The 24,989-nt window shown below is 32.7% G+C and overlaps 1 protein-coding gene across 1 annotated transcript; it reads left to right on the forward strand.

Annotated features, from left to right (window-relative positions):
* Positions 1-826: 826 nt before the first annotated feature.
* On the forward strand, positions 827-24,825 carry LOC127732544 (protein KTI12 homolog). The gene is made up of 9 exons (XM_052241596.1): positions 827-976; positions 3,057-3,108; positions 6,119-6,171; positions 6,864-6,919; positions 8,697-8,776; positions 13,294-13,453; positions 17,110-17,172; positions 21,879-21,947; positions 24,360-24,825. Exons 1-9 carry the CDS (start codon positions 835-837, stop codon positions 24,501-24,503), a joined length of 819 nt encoding a protein of 272 aa, XP_052097556.1. The 5' UTR covers positions 827-834; the 3' UTR covers positions 24,504-24,825.
* The last annotated feature ends 164 nt before the right edge of the window (positions 24,826-24,989 follow it).

Here is a 24,989-nt window from a genome sequence, read left to right on the forward strand (position 1 = left end):
TCCAAACCCCTAGAAAAAATGCGTTTATAATCCTTATAATTCTAAGCCCAGACATTTTCCTATTTTTACCACTGATTATTTGACTGGTTACTATTTACCGTCAAATCTACAGCTGACATATCGTAACCACCGCCATATATTGACTTGATCAAATTTATAAATGTGGGTTTGGGTTATGGTCCCTTAATTTCCACCATTTTCTTCATAAGGAAATGCCTGTGCCAAGTCAGGAATATGACAGTTGTTTTCCATTCGTTTGATGTGTTTGAGCTTTTGATTTTGTCATTTGATAAGGGACTTTCCGTTTTAAATTCTCCTTAGAGTTCGGTATTTTTGTCATTTTATTTTTTTCTTTATTCTTTAATGTGAGTCTGGATGGGGGGCCCGGGGGGGGGGGGGGGGGGGTTCTTCATTTATGTATTCCTTCATTTTTGGGGATATTTTTCTTTATCTTTAAAAATAACGCTTATTCTGTAAAATTCCAATGAAAATAATTTTACTATTAGATTTATTTGTTTTTACATGATTTCTTTATTCTGTAGTCAGTATTTTATATTACCATGATTACCTAATTCTTTATTTTTTCACAGTTATTCTAATCTTGATTCTTTTGCATCCAATTATTCACTATTCCTTATTTCGTTTTACTCATTTCTTTTAGAACAAACATAACGTTTAGTTTTTGTGTGCCTCATAAATGACGGAAAAGGTTTTACATAGATTAAATTTATTCCTTCTTCTCTGAGACGGTTCTACCAATATTTTCATATTAAGTCCGGGTCCTGAAGTCGGGTCCGGTCTAGGTTTCAGTTTATATACGCTTCCGGTAACAACATGCCGTTTGTTTTGATTTGTGGCTTTCCTTCGAGTGGTAAATCTACCCGAGCAGAGCAACTCAAGAAACATTATAAAGACAAAACTGTTCATGTTATAAGTGACCATGATATTGGTGTTGACAGAAATTCAGTCTATGCAGGTTAAAAAAGCCTATTTTACATTTACTCGTCTCCAATTTCTTCTTCACTTCAGTTAAGGTTCATGACTCATGAAAAAGTCACTAAGTGTACCATCATTTAAACATACAATCTATATGTCCAATCATTCCTTATAAAATTTCAATATGCATATATATGTGACACCTTTAATAAATTTAAAGATTAATTACCTATATGTATTGTTTATTTAAAAAAAGCACAATACTGGAATACAATACTGGTACAAAATTTTTCTACCAGTATTGTGCACAATACTGGTATACCAGTATTGCGATCACCAACTACAGGAGATCTGCACTTTTTTTCATTCCTCCAGAAGATGCCAAAATAAACTAAGTTGTTAAAGAGGTTTGAGAACCTCCCCACAGGTAATGATTGAAGTGAACTGTATTGATTGTCATGGACAATAGAAGGACAAATGATACCTGACAATAATTGGTGATTTAAACTGTGTACCTGAGTGGACCATATCAAGTGAAACACAACTGTTTATTAATTTTATCACCTTCTGCAGGGACGAAAAAAAGTGCACTGCAAAATCCAGTTAAGTTTTAAATTTTCTAAAACATAAAATGCATTTGATTTTTATTTATTTTTTCAGATGCACAGGTTTTTCTGTACTGAGTAAATTTTGAGGTGAAAACACAGCCATTTTAGCCAAAGGGTCCACATGAACCTTATTTTAATAGGCACTTGTTTCTATCCATGGGAAGGTCAAGCGCTATCCATATGTAATCTATTACATATGGATAGTTGACCTTCGGAATTCCCATGGATAGAAACAAGTGCCTGTGCTTCAGTTACAAAAAAACATCAACTGATCAACGTACTGAATTTATAACTATTGTACTGAATAGTGTATAGAAGTTAATGTAAAAAAGACAAAGGTTATCATTTTTAACAAAACTGGAAGGCCAATGACTGACATGTTTCATATTGGAACTGATACTCTAGAATGTGTCAGTATTGTTTCATATTTACTGCTAATCCTCAATCTTAATGTCTTACTTACTTACTTACTGCCCTTGTACGCCATTGGCGTGAAGGGCAGTAACGAAGATTTTCCACTTTTGTCGGTCTTTGGTAGTTTTCTGTAGTGTGCCCCATGTCTGTTGATGTTTACTAGCCTCTGCCTCTACAGTTCTCCTCCATTTCATTTTGGGTCTTCCTCTCTTACTTTTACCTTCTGGGGTCCAGAGGAGTGCTGTCTTTGTGATATCCTCCTGGTCTTTCCGAAGGACATGTCCAATCCACCTCCAGCATCTTCTCATTATAGATGACTATCAAAGGCAAGGTCAGCTCTTAACAACCTGCAGGCTGTATGGAGATCTGGTCAATATATATACCATCCGGACCAAACTCAAACTTTACAGCAGCTGTGTCTTGCCTGTACTTTTGTATGGTTCAGAATGTTGGAGGATGACAGACCACGGCCAAAACAAGCTGTCTGTATTCCATACCAAAAGTCTCAGAAGGATTCTGCGAATCTTTTGGCCACAAATAATTTCAAACGAGAACCTTCTTATCAGATGCCAACAACAAGATATAGCCACAACTATAATAATCTTAATGTCTGTTGGCACAAATATATTTGTATATACAATATCTCTGTGCTTTTAAAAGATATGCATGATTAAGAAATAAAGATATGTAATTTAGGTTACTAGTTGATATTCTTTTTGTAATAAGAACTACAGTTATAAACTTTCATACTGTATCCCTGATTCTTTAACTTAAGTACATGTATGTGTTGTGAAATTGTCAAGACTTGCATGACCAAAATTATATGCATGGCTTTCTAGCTGAACAAAAGCATTAGTGTGAAATATCTTTACGATCTGACATGTTAATTTATACCAAGCAAAGCTACTAGAACCATGGCTCATAATTGTACAAAACTGTTTAGGCTAATGATTCATGATGATAAAATGAATGGCTGACAGCAAAAAATCTTGAAATATAATTGTCTCAAAACTGAATTTCACAGCAACAATTAAAATTCATGTACAGGTATTAGTCCACTGATAATTCTAGTTTACAATACATTTTATTATGTTTCAGACTCTAAAAAGGAGAAGGAAATAAGAGGAACTTTAAAATCATCTGTACAAAGGTAAACTTTTATATACCTTATTACTTATTCTGGATTCTATGACACTTGACCTATTAACGTCATTCAACTATCACTTTTAGATATTTTAAAGACATGTAGCATCATCACGCCATCCTAGCAGAAGAAATTTTCAAATAGTATCTTGTTCTGAAATTTAAAGCCTCAGGCATGTCAGGGTGGGTGTAAACCAAATACTGCTATAATTACCCTGAGAAATTCATTTTAGATAGGATCAGAGTAAAAAATTTATTAGGTATTAAACCTTGGGAAGGGATCAAGAAAGAAGATGGTGCATGAATGATCATTTTTTTTGAGCCTTTGACTTTTGTCGAAAAAGCGAGACATAGCGATCCTATATTCCGTCGGCGCCGTCGTCGGCGGTGTCCACAAATATTCACTCTGTGGTTAAAGTTTTTGAAATTTTAATAACTTTCTTAAAATAAAATTAAAATACTTTCTTAAACTATCCTGGATTTCTACCAAACTTGGACAGAAGCTTGTTTATGATCATAAGATAATATTCAAAAGTAAATTTTGCAATAAAAAAATTCCATTTTTTCCGTATTTTACTTATAAATGGACTTAGTTTTTCTGCCAAGAAGCATTACATTCACTCTGTGGTTAAAGTTTTTGAAATTTTAATATCTTTCTTAAACTATCCTGGATTTCTACCAAACTTGGGAAGAAGCTTGTTTATGATCATAAGATAGTATCCAGAAGTAAATTTTGTAAAAAAAAAAATCCATTTTTTCCTTATTTTACTTATAAATGGACTTAGTTTTTCTGCCAGTTAACATTACATTCACTCGGTGGTTAAAGTTTTAAAAATTTTAACAACTTTCTTAAACTATCCTGGATTTGTACCAAAGTTGGACAGAAGCTTGTTTATGATTAAAAGCTAGTATCTAGAAGTAAATTTTAGTTTTTCTTCCAGTTTACATTACATACAGTCTGCAGTTTAAGTTTTTAAAACATTTATTAGATTCATAAACTATCCTGGATTTTTACCAAACTTGGACGGAAGCTACTTACAATCAAAAGATAGTATAGAGAGGAATATTTTTATTTATTTTTTTCCTCATTTTTGTTGAGCCTGCGATTAACAGCAAAAGTAGGCGAGACACTGGGTTCCGCGGAACCCTTACGAATTTTTTCAAATACGTAACAAATTATGTACCAGTATATATACTTAACAACACAACTAGTGCACCACATCTCACCATATATAAAAGTTTCAAAAGTTAGTGATATGTCAATTTCAAATTGGTCATTAAACATGAGTTTGATAAAGAAATAGAAAATCTAATTATTAATTTTCGTTGTTTTCAGGTGAACAGATTCACACGACTTTTGTTTTTACAAATTTGGCAACATTCATTTTTTATGTTCAAAACGTGCTTTATTCAATTAGATTTTTTTTTCATATTTCCAGAATTTGGTAACTTCAGAAGCGTTGTATGCAATAGAAATTTTAACTTTAAAGAATTAATGGAGGTGTCACTTGTCTTTTGTTAATGAGTAAAGTTCCATTGTATGATGTGTGATCTTTTGTCAGTCAATTTATTATACACTAGTATTATCAACTATTTTAGAAAAATTGGACAGAAGCTTGTTTATGACCAAAATACAATATCCAGAACAAAATTTTGAAAATATCTATTTTTATTTTATCCGTATTCATGGTATTTAACTGATAAATGGACTTAGTTTTTTTACATTTAACAAGTAGATACAGTCTTGGGTTAAAGTTTGTTACACATCAATTACTTTGTCAAACTTCATAGAATTTTATGAAAGTTTGGCAGAAGCCTTTTATGATTAAGAGATTATGTCTGAGAGCAAACTTTTGAAATATTTTTTTTTCATTTTCAGTATTCTTCTGATAGATGGACTTAGTTTTTTACAGTTAACATTTACAGACAGTATGGGATTAAATTTTTTTGACATGATAAATTTGTAAACCCTCATGGATTGTTATGAAACTTGGACAAAAGCTAATTTTCAAGACCATGAAATAGCATCTAAAGAAAATGTTCGGATATTTTTTTTAAATTGTGTACTTTACTTATAAATGGACTCAATGTTTCAGTCAACATTACACTTTTACAGCAGTAATTTCAGGCGAGACACTGAGCTCTTCAGAACCCCTTACAAATTTTTGATGTTATAATAAGGCTAAAATTGTATGTTGACTTTTTATTATGAAGTTTGATGAAAAAATCACTGTTATAATACAATATACAATATGCTTTATTTAAAAACACTGTCACATTCACATGTGAAACAAGAGGTAAACATGTCACATTCACGTGTGAAACAAGAGGTAAACATGTCACATTCACGTGTGAAACAAGAGGTAAACACGTCACATTCACATGTGAAACAAGAGGTAAACATGTCACATTCACGTGTGAAACAAGAGGTAAACGTCACATTCACATGTGAAACAAGAGGTAAACATGTCACATTCACGTGTGAAACAAGAGGTAAACATGTCACATTCGCGTGTGAAACAAGAGGTAAACATGTCACATTCACGTGTGAAACAAGAGGTAAACATGTCACATTCACATGTGAAACAAGAGGTAAACATGTCACATTCACGTGTGAAACAAGAGGTAAACATGTCGCATTCACATGTGAAACAAAAGGTAAACATATACAAAATACAATCACATACAATCATGAAAAGAAATAAAACTCTAAAATGGAATATATTAATAATTACTATACTTTATAATACTTTAATTAAATTTGAAACAAATAAAGATACATTTTTCAGTACCTTTATATTACCCAACGATAGTAATCCTTTCATTTTTGCTGCGCTGGGATATTTAACATAATACTGAGGAATGTGTTGATGTCTGATATTTTTTACTGAGATGGAATTGCATTCGAATAAGTAATGGTATTCCTTAACAATAGCATTCAAACACATATTACATACATGTAGGTTTGATGCATTTCATCTTAATAACTAAATTTTGACTTTTTTCTTTTTGATCAGGTTACTTAATACAGATGACATTATTATCTTGGATTCTCTGAATTATATTAAAGGTAAGTAGTGTTAATATTGTTGCCTTAAAGAATTCAACTTTTAAATTTTAATGTTTGATAACTATAAATAGATGTTAATTTCTTTTAAATTCAATTTTTTTTTTAGGCCAAAAAAAATATGTCTGTTTACGGTTACCTGACCGACATGACCGACCCACCTTTTGAGCGCCGACCCTAAGTCATTTTATTTCCGTCTTAAAGTGAAAAATGCACTGAACTCGTGTCAAAAGCGAAGTTAGTGTTGCAAATAATATAAATCAATTGCCTGATACATCCCAATGTTCACAATCGTGAATATGACAGCTGTCTTAAGGAAATTCGCAACTCATGTGATGAAATAAACAATTTGCCGCCATTTTTTTCCAACCAATTACCAAGGGAAATAATCCAATCATAAAAAATACGGGTAAACTTGGCCCATGATTAACTCGGACCACGACAAGACGAAACGGCGTGACTCAAAATCATGTCACAAAAAATTTAAAAAAATGGTAATACCGACCTACCTACCCTATTTTTTTTAAAGTATGTAACCTTAAACAGACATATATTTTTTTTGGCCTTATGAGAATGAGAAATTGGAAATGTAAAAAATAAGAATTAGAAACTTAAGAAAATCTGCTTTGCTGGCTTTAATTTGTTTATAAGATACTGTCTCATTGATATATACAAGCATTTTATTTTATTTTTAGGATACCGATATGAATTATACTGTATAACAAAGTCATGTAAAACTCCACATTGTGTTGTAAGTACAAACAGTATACTATAAAAGTAAGGAGATGTGGTATTATTGCCAATGAGACAAATATCCACCATGAGTTCAATTGAAGTGGATGTAAGCAATTATAGACAATTGTACAGTCTTCAACAATGAGAAAAACCCATACCGTATAGTCTGCTATAAAAGCTCAGACAGAAAAAATTCAATGGAGAAAACTAACAGCCTAATTAATAACAAAACAATTTACGAAACACAAACATGACAGACATGAACCAATGACAACCACTGAACTACAGGCTCCTGACTTAGGACAGACACATAAAGAGTGAGTCAGGAATAAAATATAAGTATACTATATAAAAATAAGGAGATGTGGTATGATTGCCAATGAGACAACTTTCCACCAAAGTTAAAATAAAGTGGATGTAGATAGATCATTTCATTCTGTGACACTTGACCCTAGATTTTATGACACTTGAACTATAGACGTCATACAACAACCACTTTTGTATTTTTGCGTCAGACATTTTCTCTTATGACATCAAAATGTTACCTGAACCTCTGTGATGGTCAGTAATGGCGGACAAAAAGTGTATTGAAACATTGTCATCAAATGTCATCTGTAGTCTTAGGCTGTGATCTCATTGAGCTAAACTGAGCGTTGAGCTGGTGTCCTCAGCATGTAAACTTAACTCTTCTGCGTTCCCATTGATAAAAAACAATAAAATTGAGAATGGAAATGGGGAATGTGTCAAAGAGACAACAACCCGACCATAGAACAGACAACAGCAGAAGGTCACCAACAGGTCTTCAATGCAGCGAGAAATTCCCGCACCCGGAGGCGTCCTTCAGCTGGCCCCTAAACAAATATATATACTAGTTCAGTGATAATGAACGCCATACTAAACTCCAAATTGTACACAAGAAACTAAAATTAAAAATAATACAAGACTGACAAAGGCTAGAGGCTCCTGACTTGGGACAGGCGCAAAAATGCGGCGGGGTTAAACATGTTTATGAGATCTCAACCCTCCAATGTTTACATGTATTTGAAATTATTTTATTTACATACAGTCGATATGGAGTGTAGTCAGTGTGCTGTTACAGTACACAAAACTAAATATTCAGAAGGTGTATTTTGTTATGAATATTTAAGAAAGAAACAACTATTGTATAAAATTGATTTTTATATTATTAAGAATTAAGTTGTACACCAATTTATTTGTCAAAAGATCAAAATATTGCTCTGTTATTAAAAAAAATTAAGTTAACTACTTAGACAACTTGGCCACCAAGGCCCTTGTAGACATAAATGTAATCCTTTGCAATCCATTGCTTAGTTTAAAGTCATGTTGCATAAATGGAAGCAATCTTTACTTTTCAAAGCTCACAAGCACTTCTATAATATAAATAAGAAGATGTGGTATGAGTGCCAATGAGACAACTCTCCATCCAAGTCACAATGTAAAAAAAGTTAACAATTATAGGTCAAAGTACTGCCTTCAACACAGAGCCTTGGCTCACACCGAACAGCAATCTATAAGTTAAGGGCCCCAAAATTACTAGTGTAAAGCAATTCAAACAGGAAAACCAACGGTCTAATCTATATAAAGAACGAGAAACGAGAAATACTTATGAAACTGTCTTATTTCTTATTTTCAGTTGATTTGAGATAAGCCATTTTTTTGTGTCTCTACACAAAAATGTGATATTCTTTTATTTCTATTTTTTTTTGGTGATTTGAGATAAGTCATTTTTGTGTGTCCACATCCATTAAAATGTCATATTCCTTGATTTTTAGTTGTTTAGTGATATAAGTAAAGACAAGGCTAAAGAATGGAACAGTATAAGACCAGAGGAGGACAAATACTCTGATGAAATGTAAGGCAGTGTTCAGGTATTTCAGTGATTAAGGATGAAATGTAAGGCAGTGTTCAGTTATTTCAGTGATTACTAAGGATGAAATGTAAGGCAGTGTTCAGGTATTTCAGTGATTACTAAGGATGAAATGTAAGGCAGTGTTCAGGTATTTCAGTGATTACTAAGGATGAAATGTAAGGCAGTGTTCAGGTATTTCAGTGATTACTAAGGATGAAATGTAAGGCAGTGTTCAGGTATTTCAGTGATTACTAAGGGTGAAATGTAAGGCAGTGTTCAGGTATTTCAGTGATTACTAAGGATGAAATGTAAGGCAGTGTTCAGGTATTTCAGTGATTAAGGATGAAATGTAAGGCAGTGTTCAGTTATTTCAGTGATTACTAAGGATGAAATGTAAGGCAGTGTTCAGGTATTTCAGTGATTACTAAGGATGAAATGTAAGGCAGTGTTCAGGTATTTCAGTGATTACTAAGGATGAAATGTAAGGCAGTGTTCAGGTATTTCAGTGATTAAGGATGAAATGTAAGGCAGTGTTCAGGTATTTCAGTGATTACTAAGGATGAAATGTAAGGCAGTGTTCAGGTATTTCAGTGATTAAGGATGAAATGTAAGGCAGTGTTCAGTTATTTCAGTGATTACTAAGGATGAAATGTAAGGCAGTGTTCAGGTATTTCAGTGATTAAGGGTGAAATGTAAGGCAGTGTTCAGGTATTTCAGTGATTAAGGATGAAATGTAAGGCAGTGTTCAGGTATTTCAGTGATTACTAAGGATGAAATGTAAGGCAGTGTTCAGGTATTTCAGTGATTAAGGATGAAATGTAAGGCAGTGTTCAGGTATTTCAGTGATTACTAAGGATGAAATGTAAGGCAGTGTTCAGGTATTTCAGTGATTACTAAGGATGAAATGTAAGGCAGTGTTCAGGTATTTCAGTGATTACTAAGGATGAAATGTAAGGCAGTGTTCAGGTATTTCAGTGATTACTAAGGGTGAAATGTAAGGCAGTGTTCAGGTATTTCAGTGATTAAGGATGAAATGTAAGGCAGTGTTCAGGTATTTCAGTGATTACTAAGGATGAAATGTAAGGCAGTGTTCAGGTATTTCAGTGATTACTAAGGATGAAATGTAAGGCAGTGTTCAGGTATTTCAGTGATTACTAAGGATGAAATGTAAGGCAGTGTTCAGGTATTTCAGTGATTACTAAGGGTGAAATGTAAGGCAGTGTTCAGGTATTTTAGTGATTACTAAGGATGAAATGTAAGGCAGTGTTCAGGTATTTCAGTGATTACTAAGGATGAAATGTAAGGCAGTGTTTAGGTATTTCAGTGATTACTAAGGGTGAAATGTAAGGCAGTGTTCAGGTATTTCAGTGATTAAGGATGAAATGTAAGGCAGTGTTCAGGTATTTCAGTGATTACTAAGGATGAAATGTAAGGCAGTGTTCAGGTATTTCAGTGATTACTAAGGATGAAATGTAAGGCAGTGTTCAGGTATTTTAATGATTACTAAGGGTGAAATGTAAGGCAGTGTTCAGGTATTTTAGTGATTAAGGATGAAATGTAAGGCAGTGTTCAGGTATTTCAGTGATTACTAAGGATGAAATGTAAGGCAGTGTTCAGGTATTTTAGTGATTACTAAGGATGAAATGTAAGGCAGTGTTCAGGTATTTCAGTGATTACTAAGGGTGAAATGTAAGGCAGTGTTCAGATATTTCAGTGATTACTAAGGATGAAATGTAAGGCAGTGTTCAGGTATTTCAGTGATTAAGGATGAAATGTAAGGCAGTGTTCAGGTATTTCAGTGATTACTAAGGATGAAATGTAAGGCAGTGTTCAGGTATTTCAGTGATTACTAAGGATGAAATGTAAGGCAGTGTTCAGGTATTTCAGTGATTAAGGATGAAATGTAAGGCAGTGTTCAGGTATTTCAGTGATTACTAAGGGTGAAATGTAAGGCAGTGTTCAGGTATTTCAGTGATTACTAAGGATGAAATGTAAGGCAGTGTTCAGGTATTTCAGTGATTACTAAGGATGAAATGTAAGGCAGTGTTCAGGTATTTCAGTGATTACTAAGGATGAAATGTAAGGCAGTGTTCAGGTATTTCAGTGATTAAGGGTGAAATGTAAGGCAGTGTTCAGGTATTTCAGTGATTAAGGATGAAATGTAAGGCAGTGTTCAGGTATTTCAGTGATTACTAAGGATGAAATGTAAGGCAGTGTTCAGGTATTTCAGTGATTACTAAGGATGAAATGTAAGGCAGTGTTCAGGTATTTCAGTGATTAAGGATGAAATGTAAGGCAGTGTTCAGGTATTTCAGTGATTACTAAGGGTGAAATGTAAGGCAGTGTTCAGGTATTTCAGTGATTACTAAGGATGAAATGTAAGGCAGTGTTCAGGTATTTCAGTGATTACTAAGGATGAAATGTAAGGCAGTGTTCAGGTATTTCAGTGATTACTAAGGATGAAATGTAAGGCAGTGTTCAGGTATTTCAGTGATTACTAAGGGTGAAATGTAAGGCAGTGTTCAGGTATTTCAGTGATTACTAAGGATGAAATGTAAGGCAGTGTTCAGGTATTTCAGTGATTACTAAGGGTGAAATGTAAGGCAGTGTTCAGGTATTTCAGTGATTAAGGATGAAATGTAAGGCAGTGTTCAGGTATTTCAGTGATTACTAAGGATGAAATGTAAGGCAGTGTTCAGGTATTTCAGTGATTACTAAGGATGAAATGTAAGGCAGTGTTCAGGTATTTTAATGATTACTAAGGGTGAAATGTAAGGCAGTGTTCAGGTATTTTAGTGATTAAGGATGAAATGTAAGGCAGTGTTCAGGTATTTCAGTGATTACTAAGGATGAAATGTAAGGCAGTGTTCAGGTATTTCAGTGATTACTAAGGATGAAATGTAAGGCAGTGTTCAGGTATTTTAGTGATTACTAAGGATGAAATGTAAGGCAGTGTTCAGGTATTCTAGTGATTACTAAGGGTGAAATGTAAGGCAGTGTTCAGGTATTTTAGTGATTACTAAGGATGAAATGTAAGGCAGCTGTGTTCATACCTTTAATGGTTTTTATCTCTTTCGTGTACTGTACTATCAATTTCGGCATGAACCTCAATAATTTTTTGCTGAACTTGCTTTTTATAGGAAAGAAAATACAAATTAAGATGTTGGGCCAAAAAAAAAAAAATTTCTGGTTACCCAATTCATTTTGCATTTTCTTGGAACTACTTTTAAACATTATGTTGTGTAATTTATGTCTGTTTGACTGTTTGACTGTATAGCCATATCATTGGCATGCTAAGCTGGCATTACAAAACCATCAATCAATTAATCTTTTAAATCCATTACAGTATTTTAATAGATTACTCAACTGTTTCTTCAGATAAGACCAATAAAAAGTGAATATTTGTAATTCTCTATCAAGGTTGAAGGCATTTTGATTCCATTACTAAATTTTCAAAAGCAATGCTAAATAAGCAAGATGATGTTGTCTGTAAGATAGAGAAAAAAACACGAAGCAAAATATACCTTTAATTCTTACATATATCATTGTATATCAAAGTATGATAAATGTATGCATGGACAATATTTTACAATTATGACAAAAGATAAGTTGCTCTGGTACTTTACAAATAGTAGTTTCAACTTTGTATTCATGAAGTTGACCATTAATCAATGGGAGAGAACTCTTGACAAAATGAGATGGAAATTATGAAAACTTTTATGATCACTGAGTCAATAAAGTTGTATAAAAAAATATATATTCTGCTTACATTATCAGTGACAATTATTTAAAAAAATTCAAACTTTTTAAAAGTGGGGGAAGCTTTTAAGGCTAAAGTGCAGAGGATAGTTAAGTAATTTTTGTTACAATTTCAACCCCAAAATTAAAAAAAAGGTATCTTTCCTAAAAGTGTAACAATCAGCAAAAATATTGTAAGATTCCTTAATATATGTTGAAGAACAATGAAAATCTCCTTATGAAAAAAAAAATTGCTCATCACAATGGTTATAAAGTAGGGAATGATTACAAAATATGACACTACTACGAGCTATGATGACATTTTAAATTGGCCCTTAACATGGACATTACAATATGCATGCCCATTGGTGGCCTTGGGCTGTTTTCTGCTCTTTGGTCGGGTTGTTGTCTCTCTGACATATTCCCCATTTCCATTCTCAATTTTATTAGAAATACATATTCTCCTGTTATGTACTGCCACTTTTGTATGTCTTCTATCAATAAGCCCTATCTTGGTTTATGAATTGAATATTCCATTTTTTGTTTGTTTGTGAGTTTTAGGTTGTAATCTATTGCTTTCTTGTTCTCCTTTTTTTTCTGCATCACATTTCTGGTGAATGACCAAATCTTATTCCCTCTTTAAGATTTGCAGGTTTATTCATCAGACATTAACTTTTCAGTGTCATAGCCTTTGGGAGTCCATGACAGGTTTACTTTGATTCAGATTCATGAAACTAGTAAATGATAAATAATTCAATAATTGTTTATTTGTCTATTTTTAGATTAGAGGCTTTATTTATGAGATTTGAGGAACCTAATCCAAACCAACGATGGGATAGTCCTTTATTTGTAATTCAGGCTGATGATACATTACCATTTCAGCAGATAGAAGATGCTTTATTTAACAGAAAACCACCTCCTCCGAATATGGCTACTCAAAATGTAATACTTTTAAAAAATAATTGTTTTATCCAATATATAATTTACAGCAGTACAGACATCGAAAATTTAAAAGATGAATAAGCAAAGTTAAATTAAAAAAAAACAAACAAACAAACAAAAACAAAATTGGTGTTTCTGAGAAAAAAAACTATCAAGAAAATTAAAGAGCAGAATAAGCTCAAAATATTGTTTTTAAAGAGTTAGTGACAATTTTCCCTGTACATGTATTGGTTTCACTCACAGGGTAAATCTATTACATTGTAATAAGAAATGTTGTTCATCTTAAATTTCCCCATTTTTACAGACGGGACAGTATCTTTCCTCTCTAGGAATGTTAACATGTCTTCCCCTTTCAATCATCAAAGAATGTGCACTTACATGTATGTGTATTTTGCATATTACTGCTCTATCATTTAAATTGTTTAGTGAGGTGGTTAATACTAACTGGTATTTGAATATTACAAAGTTTATATAAAACTCTCAAATTATCAACAATTTTACATATTTCAATTACAGTACTATTTAAACGGATCGATTCGGGATCTTTTTTTTCCGATTTCCGTGTTTTTCGGAGTCACACCGAGTACCGCGAATTATACTCCCAATTTCCTCCAAAGATTTTCTCCCAACACCGCGTGGCTGTTAATTGGTTTATTGCCCATCGGATGTCCTAAAAATTAACGAAGCGTGACAACATAATCGGATTAGCCAGATTATTTACCTATGTACATTTAATCGATCTTGATTGCACCTGTGTGCTTTAAAAACACGGTATTAAAATTTTAACAAATGATTTCCTTTCTTTGACAGATAAAGATGTGACATTATCATTCAGCATAAGATAATTATTCTTATATGTTTTTACCCCGTGTCATTGTCATTTGAAATAAAACGTACAAACGAATAAAACTACGAAGAAAAAACTTATTTTGTTTTTCTATTATAGTCCGATCAGGTCATACTTTGTGTTCTTTCAACAAAGACGATTTTACCACAATTAGAATCTTTTATGACTTACTCAGTAAGCAATTTCCGGTGCATATTTATTTTGCAATGTAAAATGTTATGTTTCACTACCTCGGTACATGACCAACTTCAATTATTTGAATTCCGAAAAGAAACTGTAAAGTGACAACTCTGTTGAACAAAGGGAATAAGTTTTGTATGCATGTCCTTTATTCATAAAAACAAAACACTGAGAGAAATTCCCCGCCCAGGCACAACACAACATTCTCAACTTAATTAATTATATGGAAAAAAATCATGCGTTTATCTCTGTTATTGATCTTTAATTATTTAAAATAAAATTGGATGAGCGCAATCAGTATTTTGCTGCTCGTTCAAAGTCCTTGGCGAAATGAAAAAAATGAATTATTTCAACAATTACTATAGAAAAAAATCAAATATATATACGAAAAATATTAAAATGAAATTAAATCGTGTACCCAGATCGATGCTACAAGAAAAAAATATGTGAAAAAATAAGTGGACAGGATTTTAACGATCTGCACATTTTCACAGAATTCTACCAACGCCCAACTTAACGACATGGATCGTGTTTTCATCTACAATAAATTTATATTGTTGACCATGGACGTATAACTAATGTTCAGGTCTACGTCCTGTTTTGACTGATAAAACATAAAAAATAAAATATTTAAAGAAGATGTGTGTTAGTTTATTCGGAAAAGGATTATATTTTAGATTCCGGTTAATCAATTGTTAAAGGACCATCTAGAGCCTCAATACTAACGCACAAAAATGTCAATCATTAATACAAAGCAACTTTAAAAACCTGAGTGAATTTCCCCACGGTCGTTCAGAGAGGTCACCTGAGTTTACTGATACGTGATATTATTTCCCGCCATATGAAAATCTCGTGCTGTGGATAAAATTGATGTCAGCTATTTTTAGCATTTAATATTGTGAGCGAAGTCAAGTTCAAGTTCAACCACACACTGTTGATCACTGAGATGTGTATCGTGGAATTGTCTTCCCACGGTAAATTAATTTCTTTTAAAATCTTTTAAGATCACTGTCCAAAATACAACACACAAGTTTACATTCATTGTGCCTAAATAAATATTATGCAACGACGAGTTAATGCAGCTGTGGAAGTATTCCTGTTGTAGCCGAAATGTATTATTATCCTAAAGTAATGCCAACAAATCGTAAAAAGAAAATGCCGTAGACTTATTAAGCATAACGAATGATGAATAATATTTTCTTTTTTACTTGCATATACAAAACTTTGAGACACGTAATTTTCTTTAAACTGCTCACATTTAATCAGCAGTAGTTTATGGTAGATCAATGATATTTGGTATGCAGTTGTATTAGCATTGGCACATCTCATTACCATGGAGATTATTTGGCCCCGCCCCTTCAGTCATGGTTACTGTAAATTCAGAAATTATTGCGATGTTTTTATTATTGCGAAAAATGAGACAGGGTTATAATCGCAATAATTCAAACTCGCATTTTGAAATTTTTTATATGAATTAAACATGATTTTTCTCAATATCGCAAAAATTTAAATCGCATTTTAGTCTAAAATGACAAAATCGCAATAATAAATGCACACAATAATTTCTGAATTTACAGACTTTGAAAATTTTGCTTAGTTTTCATGTATTAGTTTGTGATTAGGTCAGTTTATGGGGAACCACTAGTGGTAAGTCAATGGTAGATCAATGATATTTGGTATGCAGTTGTATTAGCATTGGCACATCTTATTTCCATGGAGATTGTTAGCCCTGTACCTTTAGTCATGGTTCATCGACTTGAATATTTGCATAACTTACATGTTAACAGTTTATTTTATTTGAAGACAAATTTAAGAATTTGTTTGCTGATTTTATGTGCTTTCTATACAAATGTTCACCTATTTTAAAGAATTCACACTTATATTTCAGAAAATTAAGTTAAATGCATAATTTTTTTCAATTTTCAATTATTGTTCAATGAGCTTTAAAAGTTGTATGCAAAATATTATCAAAATCTGTGACTGTGACCCATTTACTGTAACCTTAAGTGTGTTTTATTATATCATATTGATATGCTGTTTTTATACCCTCTCACTGTTCAACAAGTTTGGATTTGAGTTTTCTCATGCTTTGCAATATTAACTTGACATATTATTGGTTATACCATATGTCCAATCAATTCCCATGACTGTCTGCAAGTGTTACTTTTAAGGATGTTCGCTCCTCTTGTTTTTGAATTTTTGTCAGATATTCCGAATCCTCTGGTTTTATCCATGTATTGCCATTATAAAATTTGCCCACTAAGCCCTACTTTTCTTTTCATAATTTCATAACATATAGTTTAAAAAGCCATATTTGAAAATCTTGTAAAATCCTTGTTATTTTCTCATACTTTTTGAAAGAAAAAAGGTGCCAATGTTAATGGTATGGAAAATCTAGAGAGAATCATTTCCTGCTAAATTTTCAATGGCTTATATCTCAAAAACAAGCACACGGACCCTTCATTTTTATCTGCTTTTAAAAAGCTTGTTATTTTGAAACAGAGGGGCGAACACCCTTAACAGTAAAACTTGAACAAACTTGTCAAAACAAACAAACCAAACTTTTATAGAACAGTTCTGATACATTGTTTGCAAAGAATTTCAACTATTTTTTATTGATGTTTTTCAGCAACCCTTGTCATCAACAAATTTTCTTTATGAGCTAGACAGAATTACACAAGAAACTAATAGTGTAAGTATATATTATTTTTATTTAACAAACACTGAATAGAAAAGAGAATGGAAATGGGGAATGTGTCAAAGAACCAACAACCAACCAAAGAGCAGAAAACACTTCCCAAGGCCACCAATGGGTCTTTAGGGCAATGAGAAAATCCCACACCCGGAGGCAGTCTTCCGCTTGCCCATAAACAATAATGTAAACCAATTCAGCAAAATGGAAGCCACACTTAACTCTGAAACATACAAGTGACGCAAAGTTAAAAAAAACACTTAAGACTTACAGAGGCTAGAGGTTCCTGACTTGGGACAGGTGTAAAATGCAGGGGGTTAAACATGTTATGTGAGATCTCAACCTTCCCCAATACCTCTAGCCAATGTGGAATAAACAAACACATACTGAAGACCTGGCGTCCGTCGTCGTTGTCGTCGTTAGCTATTTACAAAAATTTTCTCCTCTGAAACCACTGGGCCAAATTTAACCAAACTTGGCCACAATCATCATTAGGGTATCTAGTTTAAAAAATGTGTCCGATGACCCCGCCAACCTACCATGATGGCCGCCATGGCTAAAAATAGAACATAGGGGTAAAATGTAGATTTTGGCTTATATCTCTGAAACCAAAGCATTTAGGGTAAATCTGACAGAGGATAAAACTGATTATCAGGCCAAGATCTATCTGCCATGAAATTTTCAGACAAATCTGACAACCTTTTGTTCGGTTGCTGCCCCTGAATTTGTAATTTTAAGGAAATTTTGCAGTTTTGGGTTATTATCTTGAATATTATTATAGATAGAGATAAAGTGTAAACAGCAATAATGTTCAGCAAAGTAAGATCTACAAATAAGTCAGTCGACCCCTTTAGGAGTTATTGCCCTTTATAGTCAATTTTTAACAATTTTTCGTAAATTTTTGTTATCTTTTACAAAAATCTTCTTCTCTACAACTACTGAGACAAATTTAACCATACGTGGCCATAATCATTATTAGGGTATCTAGTTTAAAAAATTTGTCCGATGACCCCGCCTACCAACCATCATGGCCGACTTGGTTAAAAATAGAACATAAGGGTAAAATGGAGTTTTTGGTTTATATCTCTGAAACTAAAGCATTTAGAGCAAATCTGACAGGTGACAAAAATGTTCATCAGATTGAGATTTATCTGCTGTGAAATTTTCAGAGGAATCCGACAACCCGTTGTTGGGTTGCTGCCCTGAGTTAGTAATTTTACAGAAATTTTGCAGTTTTTGTTATTATCTTAGATATCAATATAATATCTAATATCTAATACTATTAATTATGATTTTAACCTTATTTTACATGATTTCCAAAGCATCAGTAAATACAGGTGAGCGACACAGGCTCTTGAGAGCCTCTAGTTTTAGTCCCCTACCGACGAAGTCTGTCTGTCTGTCAGTCTGGCAAATCAATTTTCCACACTTTTTTTCTTTGTGCTTGAAGATATATATTGATTTGATATGTGGTATATAGTTTCATCATGGCAAGTTACAGATCAAGTTTGAATTTTGTTCCGGTCTGATGATTTTGTGCAGAGTTATGGTCCTTGGACTTAGAAAATTCACTCAAATAATCAGTTTTCCACTTTTTTTTGTCATGCTTGAAGGTTTTGATTTAATAATTTGTATATAGTTTTATCATGACAAGTTACAGATCAAGTTTGATTTTGTGCAGAGTTATGGTCCTTGGACTTAGAAAATTCACTCAAATAATCAGTTTTCCACACTTTTTTTCGTCATGCATGAAGATATTGATTTGATAATTTGATATATATTTTACACCATGACAAGTTATAGATCAAGTTAGCATTTTGTTCCAGTACAATGAATTCTCAACAGGTAGGGGACTATGTATTGCTATGCAATACTCTCAGAATGCTTGTTTATACTGATATACTGTGCATTCAGTTATTTTCATCAGTACCAATTTTTTATACGACCGCAAAAAAATTTTTGTGGTCGTATATTGGTATGACGTTGGCGTTGGCATCTACGTCGTCGTCGTCGTCGTCCGGCGTCGTCCGAAGACACATTGGTTTTCGCACTCTAACTTTAGTTTAAGTGAATGGATCTCTATGAAATTTTACCACAAGGTTCAATACCACAAAAGGAAGGTTGGGATTGATTTGGGGGGTTATGGTACCAACAGTAAAGGAATTAGGGGCCAAAAAGGGGCCAAAAATAAGCATTTTTGTAACTTCCAGACATAACTTGTGTGTTAGTGTATGGATCTCTCTGACATTGTACCACAAGGTTCCATATCACAAAAGGAATGCTGGGATTGATTTTGGGGGTAATTGCCTCAAAATTTTAGGAATTAGGGGCCAAAAAAGGGGCAAAAAACAAGCATTTTTCTAGTTTCATGACAATAACTTGTGTGTAAGTGTATGGATCTTTCTGAAATTGTACTACAAGGTTCCATATCACAAAGGGAAAGCTGGAATTGAGTTTGGGGGTAATTGCTGAAACGTTTAGGAATTGGGGGCCAAAAAGGGGCCAAAAATAAGCATTTTTCTAGTTTCCAGACAATTACTTGTGTTCAAGTGTATGGATCTCTCTGAAATTGTACTGCAAGGTACCATACCACAAAGGGAAAGCTGGGATTGATGATGGGGGTAATTGCCTCAATATTTTAGGAATTTGGGGCCAAAAAGGGGCCAAAAAACACATTTTTCTAGTTTCCAGACAATAACTTGTGTGTAAGTGTATGGATCTCTCTGAAATTGTACTGCAAGGTACCATACCACAAAGGGAAGGCTGGGATTGAGCTTGGGTGTGATGAATCATAAGGGGGTTCAAAAAATTTGAGGAGGGGGGGATTTTTTTTTTTCCTTTTTTTTCTTTTTTTCCTATATTTTCTTTTAAAATTTTCCATTTTAAGTTGGTTATTTCTAATTCTTATTTAAAAGCAAATAATAATGATATGGTAGGAGATACACACCAAACAGGATGTGTAAATTATTATATAATAAGTATTGTGCAATAGCAAGAAATTTTCAATTGCACAGTATTGCACAATAGCAAGTAATCTTCAATTGCACAGTATTGCGCAATAGCAAGAAATCTTCAATTGCACAGTATTGCGCAATAGCAAGAAATATCCAATAGCACAATATTGCGCAATAGCAAGAAATTGTCAATTGTACAGTATTGCGCAATAGCAAGAAATATTAAATTGCACAGTATTGTGCAAATGAAGATACTTCGTATAAATTGCTTATTTATTGACCAATTTCAATGGGGTTTTATTCTTGAATTCTTGGGGTTCTTTAATATGCTGAATCTAACCGTGTATTTAGTTTTTGGATTTTGGGCCAAGTTTTTAAATTGGTCCACATTGAGGTCCAAAGGGTCCAAAATTAAACTTTGTTTGATTTCATCAAAAATTGAATTATTGGGGTTCTTTGATATGCCGAATCTAACCGTGTATTTAGATTCTTAATTTTTGGTTCCGTTTTCAAATAAGTCTACATTAAGGTCCAAAGGGTCCAAAATTAAACTTGGTTTGATTTTAACAAAAAATGAATTCGTAGGGTTCTTTGATATACTGAATTTAAACATGTATTTAGATTTTTGATTATGGGCCCAGTTTTCAAGTTGGTCCAAATCGGGGTCCAAAATTAAACTTTGTTTGATTTCATCAAAAATTGAATATATGGGGTTCTTTGATATGCTGAATCTAACCATGTATTTAGATTTTTGATTTTTGGGCCCCGTTATTAACTTTGTCCACATTGAGGTCGAAAGGGTCCAAAATTAAACTTTGTTTGATTTCATCAAAAATTGAATTCTTGGGGTTCTTTGATATGCTGATTCTAACCATGTATTTAGATTTTGGATATTGGACCATAATAGGTGAATGTCCAATTTAAAAATTTTTAAGTTCTTAGACCACATTCATTCTGTGTCAGAAACCTATGCTGTGTCAAATATTTAATCACAATCCAAATGCAAAGCTGTATCAAGCTTGAATGTTGTGTCCATACTTGCCCCAACTGTTCAGGGTTTGACCTCTGCGGTCGTATCAAGCTGTGCCCTGCGGAGCATTTTATTTAAATTGAGGGAAAATTGTATTTTTGTGGCTACATACAAGCCTATAGAAAACTAAAATATATGGAAACTATACCCTACAAACAATATCTTAGCATAGGATATTCAGGATCTTCCATATTTTATCTTTAAATATCTTTGACAGATATGGAATATTTTGACAAAGAGTACAGAAGTAAAATGGTACTTTAAAGATACATCAGATAGAAACTTAAGGATGTTTGCTCCTCTGTTTCAAAATAACATACTTTTTAAATGACAGTTATAAATTTATGGTATATAAAAAACAGAACTTAAAATTCCGAAAAAAATGTGGTCTGTATTCTTAATTTTGAGAAATAATCAATTGAAAATTTGGCGGGAAATTATTATCCCTCTAGATTTTTCATACATTTACATTGGTACTTTTTTCTTTTAAAAACTATGCAAAAATAACAAGAATTTTATAGGATTTTCAAAAATGGCATTTTAAACTATGTAATAAGAAAAGAAAAGTATATTAAAAGTTATCGGGCAAAATTTTTATCAGCACTACATGGATAAAACTAGAGGATTTCGAATGCCTGACAAAAAGTAAAAAGATAAGAGTAGCAAACATCCTTAATTATAACAATGATGACAATTTTAAACATTGAAGTTTGTTTTGACAGGTTATAATGGAAACACAGAAGACAGGTGTACCAGGGGACTTGATATCAATACCTGGAACTCAAGAAAAAGTATCCTTTTCTGTCAGAAATAACTGAAGGTGATGAGGCATGTTTCTTTTCTAACATTTATATATGTGTCTTCATCAATTTTAACTAGTTATAGTAGTGTTTAGTTTTGTTTTCTTATCACTTGGCATGCGGTGTCGTCCTTCAACTTTATAAATATAAAATTCTTCTCCCCTGAAAACTACATTTTTGTCTATTATCTTGAAAACAATAATAGATGGAGAGAAACTAAATAGCAAAATTGAAGAGCAAGGCAAGTTCTACAAACAATTCATATAGCTGAAACGGCCAGACAAATGTTTATTGGAGTTCTTGACATTTAATAACAACTTTTACCAATTTTTTGGTATTTTGCATACATCTTAAAAACTTTAATAGATAGAAACTTTAAAAAGCAAAAATGGTCAGCAAGACAAGATCTATAAATAAGTCTAATTGCAGAAATGGTCATTCAACTCCATATTCAAGTTATTGCTTCTTAATGACTATTAATACCAATTTTTAGTATTTTTGCCTATTAACAGAATAGATAGACACTTTAAATAGCCAAAAATTATCAGCAAGACAAGATCTACAAATGCTATTAAAGTTAAATTTTGCCGAAATTGTTAGTAGACCTTTATAGGAGTGATTGTCCTTAAATGAAGATGGTTTTGCCTGATTTTGTGGAAAAAGTAAAGAAGATAGAAAGAAACTGTCGACAGATAAAAAGATCAGCAATACAAGATCCACAAAAAAAGTCAACATGGCCCAAATTGAGAGTCGCTCATTATTGAAGTCCTTGCTCTTTAATAACTATTTTTTCCATTTTTTTGTGTTTTTGCCTACCATCTTGAAAACTGTAAAAGATAGACTCTTTAATAACAAAAATTATCAGCAAGACAGGATCCACCAATTCTAGATATTTGTCATGAATTCTATTCTAGTCTACAATAATGAAGAGTGTCTATTGTTGAAGTTGCACATAAACAGGCCATAATCTTGCTTGCGAAATTACATTTAAAGTTGTCAAAGAATTTTGAAAATCGCTAAAACTCGCCAGCCAACTGACTTCTTAGCGAAGTCAAAGTCGCTATCAAAATTGGTATTAGGGAGACAACTTGTGATTTACAAGTAGAACAGGTATACAAAAATGGGGACTGACAACGAAAAGCGAGATTTTCATAGCGACCAAAGACTAATACTGCCGACGATTAAATGAATTAAGTACAACGACGAATTTGAACATCCTTGGATTTAACATTGAAAACTATTAAAACGAGAAACTGGGTGACTGTTTGAGTTATCATTTTACTATCATTTTCGTCATGAGGATGTTGTGTAATCATTCAGCACTTCAGTATTTTTATTCCAGTTGTACTATTCGGTACCAACTCGTTAATAAAAGAGATTTCTTTTATAGCAGAAATAATAAAAATTAGCTCTTTGTGTGATTGACAGATCATTTAAAAACACTGCAAGTATATTTTTTAATGCATATATAAAACCATTTCCGTAATAAGCAAGAAAACACTACACAACCAAAATGGTAATGGAATTTCACTTCTCCCTCTCCAAAATCCTAGATTCAGGCCCTAATAGACCTAGGTGAGTGACACAGGCCCTTTAGTGCCTCTAGTTTTTCTACATAGAATTCAACAGACTTGTTGCAAAAATACTGATAAAAAGATCTGATTGCAGTGTGTCCACTCTACTGTATGAAAACATTTGTAGGAATAGAATAAAAATGGACAGAATATGGGTGGTATTAGTTTTTGAAAAAAATACCCTGGAATTCATCTGTACAAACACACATATTTAAAGTTTGGAGCGTATTGGAATAAGCACATCAGTATTACTTAGGAAGAAAGGAGTAGGGGCATTAAGGGTTGGTTTTGGCCAAAGAAAAAAAGTTTTTGAGAGCTATTTCAAATATGCATATAATGTTTGGAAATGCATAAAATCAAGAAATACAAATGAACTACATAAGATTTTTTATGTTATTACGTCACAGTTACGTCATAATATGCATCGTTTTCATGAAAATGAAGAAAACTGCTGAATTTATGCAGTTTTCAATTGTTATTTCCTTTTTAGAAACATTGTGTGCAGCCGAGAAACAATATTTAAGAGAAGCTCGATTATAACACATACTTTGCCAAACTAATATATACTTAAAAGTACGAGGAAATTACAAAATGTTTACATTATATACAAGTTTCGTCATGTTTTGTTGCCATAGTAACTCGTTAAATGTGAAATTTATTTTTATTTTCTGAACACCTAGTACCTTAGTGGTAGTTAGGACAAATTTAAGATTTTGTATGGAAACTTTATAATTTGCACTAATATTTGGGCCAAATAAGGGCCTTATTGTTGCCCCTACTCCTTTTGTGTGTAGTAGTTTTTTTAAATATTTTCCTTAACTTTCTGTAGATACAAATGATCCGTGTTTATACTTTAGCAGAGTTACAAAGACACAAGAGACAGTTTATAACTTATACAAAAATGCATCCAGTTGAAGACACTTCAAAAATAACAAGCATGTTCGTTCAATATCTAAACAACTGTCTAAGATGATATCTGAATAAATGTCTTAGATGATATCTAAACAAATGTCTAAGATGATATCTAAACAAATGTGTAAAGTTTTATATTTAAGATATTCATGGCATTACAGAGTCTTTCAAGTTTATACTGTTTGAAAAAACTATTGAAATTGATAGTGAACGGAACATCTGTCAATCAACAATTGAACAGGAATGAGTGCTTAAAAGTACATGTACTGGTCTGTAATAAGATAATACATTTTCAATGCTATTTTTTAAAGTGATGTAAAATGCTTGTAAGTTGTTTGTGCAATATTGAACTACGGTCATAGATAATAAAATTTTTAAATCAATTCAATTTTATTATTTTATTGAGATGTGTCCACACAATTTGTTCAAGAGGTGTGAATATGTAATTAATGTTCAGCAATTTTTAGCTCACCTGGCCTGAAAGGCCAAGTAAGCTTTTCTCATCACTTGTCGTCCATCGTCATCCGTTAACTTTTACAAAAGTCTT

This window comes from Mytilus californianus, unplaced genomic scaffold, assembly GCF_021869535.1.
Source record: "Mytilus californianus isolate M0D057914Y unplaced genomic scaffold, xbMytCali1.0.p SCAF_25, whole genome shotgun sequence".
In the NCBI taxonomy this organism is placed as follows: domain Eukaryota; kingdom Metazoa; phylum Mollusca; class Bivalvia; order Mytilida; family Mytilidae; genus Mytilus; species Mytilus californianus.

Coding starts and splice junctions, on each gene's coding strand:
- LOC127732544 (XM_052241596.1), top strand. CDS start 835: ATGCCGTTTGTTTTGATTTGTGGCTTTCCTTCGAGTGGTAAATCTACC. Junction 3,109..6,118: donor TTAAAATCATCTGTACAAAG/GTAAACTTTTAT, acceptor CTTTTTGATCAG/GTTACTTAATACAGATGACA. Junction 21,948..24,359: donor TACCTGGAACTCAAGAAAAA/GTATCCTTTTCT, acceptor AACTTTCTGTAG/ATACAAATGATCCGTGTTTA.